Here is a 4,831-nt window from a genome sequence, read left to right on the forward strand (position 1 = left end):
CTTAGGCTGTCGGGATTCCAAACACTTCGTAAAGTGAAGGTAGGAAAGGAAAGGGGAGCACCTTGTTCTGCTTAGCGGAGGCTCCCCTGCCCTAGGCGCCACGGGGAGGGACCGCAGCTGCAAGGCTGCGCATCCACTCAGGGCCTGTCGGGCCCCTGGCTCCGTAGCAAAGCCAGAGGGGCTGAGGTTGGGGGTCTGCCACTCTAGTGTCTAACCCACCCCAACCCTTTACCCCCAGGGGGCACTCTGCATCCCCAGGACCCGGAGGCTGCGCCCCTCGGGGTCTCTGTGCTCCATCTCAGTCTCTGCAGGATTCCCCATCTGGCTGGTGCTTCCCAGGGTCAGTGGGCAAACTCCTGCCGGCCTAGACCAGGCCAGGTGCCCAGTGGTGCACCCCCAGTGCTGTGGACTCGACCAACCAGGTGTCACATGATATTTGTGACTTGTTGGGCAAGAACAGCCCTGAGTGGGCCCAGTTGCGGGTCCTGGAATCAGAGGAGGAAGAGAAGGTGGGCGAGCCAGGCACCTGAGCACAGAAGCCCAGTCGCTGCTGACATGCGCTCACGGGCAAGCAGCGCAGTGTGGGCACATCTGGCATTCTTTCCTCTCACGGGCACGTTCAAGCCTTGATTCTGGGGTGCTGAGCACCGGCACAGTACCCAGAGAACTCCTCACCTCCTGGTGAGGCCAGACATGGCCCTCCCTTCCACTGCCAGCTTTAACACCAGGTGTCTGAGGCTCACAAGAGACATGGGGACACAGGAACACAGTGGCTTGCTCTGGGACCAGGGGAGGAAGGGGTGCAGTGTCAGAATTGAGGCTGGCAGGGCTTGAGGGACACCAGGGGAGCAGGGCCGTGGCTCCCTCACTTGAGATGGAAGGGGTCAAACTTAGCCCACCAGGCACCCCAAACCGGGCCTCGCCGCAGGGAGCTCTCCGGGGAGCCCAGGGGACGGAGCAGAGGTGAGCTTCCGGCGCTCAGCTCCTGTGTGCGCAAGTGTCCAGGAGGCAGGAGCAGAGGGCCCAGGTGGGGCGTCACTGTTGGAAACAGCCTGAGCTTCCTGGGTGACGTGGTTCCGTGGCACCCCCTGCCCGTGACCCTGGTCCTGGCAGAAGTGTTGGCTGCAGGTGCTGGGGACATACACTCTCCTGTGACGGGGAGGCAGGACCCCTTCTTACCAGACTCCACGAATTGTGGAGAAGGGCTGGGTATGGCTTTGGGATCTTCTACGGTGGCTCAGTAAGGGAAGTGGCAGGAGGCACCTCTGGAGGCCAGCACCCTCGTGGACACGACAGGAGGGCCGCAAACCTGAAAAGGCAGGATCAGGGACCTGCCCTGTGAGCTGTGCTACCCAGTGCAGGGAGGGGGCTGGCCTGGTGCAGAGAGGGAGGTGGGACCGGGGCCCCCCTTCCCCCATTGGTCATAACGTCAGGGCTCTAGCATCCACGGAGACCAGGGCCAATCAAAGCCAGATGTAGCAGCAACAACAAAAAACCTGATTATTTTGACTAAGAAAAACACTATTTACAAAGAAATAATGAAGTGATTTGGGGGGATTGGTGCTGGGGCTGATCTCAGACAGGCTGGGGGTGGGGGGTGCAGATGCTGAGAAGGTTGCTTTCCTGTGCATGGAGCTGGCTGCTCTGCAGGTGGCCTGGGCATCCCCACGGGGCGTCCTGTGAGCTGGGGCCTCTTGGTCTCCAGCTTTGGCCATGGCGAGCTGGTGGGACACAGGCAAGGTTCCCAGGGACCACCTTTCTCTGCTCTCCCAGGAGGCTGTGGCGTGCCCGGTGGGGAGGAAGAAGGCCATGCATTCAGTGTGGGCGCCCCCTGTGCCCGATGACCAAGGAAAACATGTACTGCAGCAAACCCTGAGGTCGGGACACACTGAAAGACAACCATGCTTGTCCAACAGGGACTGAGAGACAGTGGAGAAGGAAGGAGAGGGACCAACCACTCAGTGGCTGCATGGGCCAGAGCTGGGAGAGGTGCTTGGGGAGGGTGGTAAGGGCTATGGGCAGCCTCTAGGGTATTGGCCAGAGGCACGGAGATGGCAGTGGGTGGCAGGGAGGAATCCTGCACACAGGGAGGCCAACAGCCTTGGGCCAGGCATGTCCATTGCTAGGTGATGGAAACTCAGGTCCATGCAAAGATGTGCACAGCAACAGTGTCTCGCAAGGGCCACAGGGTGGGAGTAGCCACAGGCCATGGTGGATGACTGAAGAATGAAGCCTGGTCCATCAGGATAGAAACCCCCATCCAGGAGGTTCCGGGGGCCGGGGAGGAGAGCGGGGGCCACAGCTGAGCTATGCAGGGTTGTTTCCGGGTTAACGAAAGTGCCTGCCAGTCGCAGGTGTGCGGCCCCCGCGGCACCCACTCAGGTGGGTGGAGCGTGTGGTATGTGAGCCACCTTTCAATAAAGGCTTTGAAAGAACAGAAATGAATGTTGCAAGGCCAGCTCTCTCTGCCCCAGGTGAAGTCAGGTAGGGGACAATTGTGTCACCAGATGACAGGAAGCAGCCTCCTGTGCAGGAGGAAACCGCGGGGGCTGGGGATGCCCACAGCACCTGGGCCTCTCGACATGCCCAGACCCCAGCTGTGGCCTGGCTGTAGCTGGGTGGCAGCTGCCTTCCTGTCTGCAGAGCCGACTTCCTGACAGGACCCCAGATGATGGCTGCTCAGGGCTTCCTTCCAGGCGGCCTGGTTTCCTCAGCTTCCCCTCTGCATTAAGACCTGGTGGATGACAGAGGAAGTACTGTTTCCCTGGATGCAGGGGACTGTGGAAGAGGGCCACCGTGGAGGGCATGGAGGCCAGAAGACCTCCAGGACCCCACATGGGCGACGGCCTCTGGGTGACCTGCGCCCCAGGCCGCTGGAGCTGCGTGGGCTCGCTCTCTGCAGCAGGGGCCAAGGCCTCCAGCGCTCCCTCTCCCTGTGCTAGCTCCCAGAGGCCGCTGATGTAGGCCTGCTGTGGCCGTAACACAGGCACACAGGTGAAGGGGTGGGCCCAGAAGAGCCTGGACCAGCCCCAGCCCAGTCCTTCCTGTGCAGCAGAGACCGTGAGGGTCTCCCATCCCTCCTGCAGTGGAACTAGATGCCACGTGGGAAAACCCAGGGGGCATACCTCACTCAGGAAGCCCCTGTCCTTGCTCCCAGCAGCAGATGTCCCTAGGAGGGAGGGTGTTGGAAAGCTGGCCCAGGCAGAGACCCCACCCGTCTGGGTCTCCCTCCGTCTCTTGCCTTGCTGGGGACACCCAGGCAATGGGGCCACGGTTCCCGTCAGCCCCAGGAGCTTTATCTCAATCAAGTCCCTCTGCAGGGACAGAGGCATTTGGTGGGACAGGGTCCCACCCAAGCATGCAGGGACTGCAGTAATGTGCAGGGGAGAGGCCCACACATGGGAGAGAACCGCACTAGGGACACGGGTCACTGGAGTCACTGGCGGGGCAGAGCTGGAACCAGAGGATGACCACCACGTCCCCATGCAGAAGGAACGCCTATGTAGGGCAGAGGCAGGGCCCACTATGTGCTGGTCTTCTCTCTCCAGGCCTCACAGCAGCGGGGCCGGGTACCTGGGGTAGGGTGCCCAGCGGGGCCCACTTCCTGAGCGCAGAGCACCCCCCCCACTGGTACACCCCCACCTCATCTGCCTGGTACTGAGCAGCCGGCCAGCTCTGCTCCATCCAGGGCATGAGGGGCTCCTGGGGCACCGAGCCTCCTGTGTCAGAGGGGCAAGAGTAGCATGAGGCCTCTGGGAACCAGAGGGGGTCTTGGGAGCCTAGAGAACCCCTTGAGTAGGCAGGGCTGGTGCCTGGGAAAACCTGGCGAGGGTCAGGCATTATCTGTCTGTTAAGTAGGAGACCCCAAATGGGATCCCGTGTGAACCTGCTCCCTGGGTGCGAGCTGGAGGTCGCAAGCTGGAGGCTAGCCTCACCATGTCTCCAAGGCAACACCCAGCTGGCTCCCCAGGGGTCAGCCTTGGTCTCTCCCACCATGGGCACCTCATTCAGGGCCCAAGCTGTGTGCTTGGAGGGGTACAGAGGGCCTTCCCTCCAGGCTCTGCCCTCAGCCAGTCTCTTTCCTGGGGTCAGGAGGGTAGAGAGGCAAAGGGGGGCTCCCAACAAGGGCTGGGGGATGAGTGTTCCTGACCCATGTCCATCTCTCCATTGGCCATGAGCATGTCCCCTTGGCCAAGTCTCCCCCAACACATCAGCTCAAGCTGTCTCACTGCAGGAGACGACGTCTGGGCCAGAAGTGTCCACTGCGTCACTGCGACACCATGGCTGGCCCAGGAAGCTGCTCAGGTGCTGGGGGACAGGTCTCAGCTGCTCAAGGCCCCGCCTCTGCCCCTAGCTGGACTGTGGGGGAATTCTGGGGGCTGGGACAAGGCTAGAAGAGGAGCTAGGCGTGGGGGCATGGCAGGCCTGATGAAGGGCAACCTTGGCCGCTGCCTGGAGCCCCTGTGGAGCCGTTAACAGTCTGTGTGCGGAGTCACCATGAAGGATGGGATCCCTCCTCCCCTGCCTGAGTGAGGGTCCTCAGCACGCCAGGGCCCCATGAATTATTTCTCTAAGGAAAATACAGTTGACTGCGTTCCTCCTGCCCCACTTCCTGACCTCCCCTCCCCTAAATCAACACTGAAGGTGCAGTCTGCAGGGCCTTCACCTCCAGCCAGGGTGCCCTCCCGCCTGCGGCTGGGGGGAGTGTGGGGGCTGACTCCCCGTCTCCATCTCCAAGCCTTCCAGCAAGAGGAGAGTTGGACTCTGCTCAGACCATCAGGGTGGCGCTACACAATGGGGTCCAGAACTCAAGAGGGCAGGCGGAGGCCTG

At 61.7% G+C, this 4,831-nt stretch overlaps 1 protein-coding gene across 1 annotated transcript in view; it reads right to left on the reverse strand.

The window, feature by feature from the left end:
* Positions 1-1,902: 1,902 nt before the first annotated feature.
* Positions 1,903-4,831, reverse strand: part of Mrpl23 (mitochondrial ribosomal protein L23) — a 15,558-nt gene continuing 12,629 nt past the window's right edge. The window contains exon 5 of the mRNA XM_048807879.1: positions 1,903-2,734. Coding sequence (XP_048663836.1) covers positions 2,711-2,734 — 24 coding nt within the window. The 3' untranslated portion in view covers positions 1,903-2,710. The remainder of the gene's footprint in view (positions 2,735-4,831) is intronic.

The sequence above is a fragment of the Marmota marmota genome, unplaced genomic scaffold (assembly GCF_001458135.2).
Source record: "Marmota marmota marmota unplaced genomic scaffold, marMar, whole genome shotgun sequence".
In the NCBI taxonomy this organism is placed as follows: domain Eukaryota; kingdom Metazoa; phylum Chordata; class Mammalia; order Rodentia; family Sciuridae; genus Marmota; species Marmota marmota.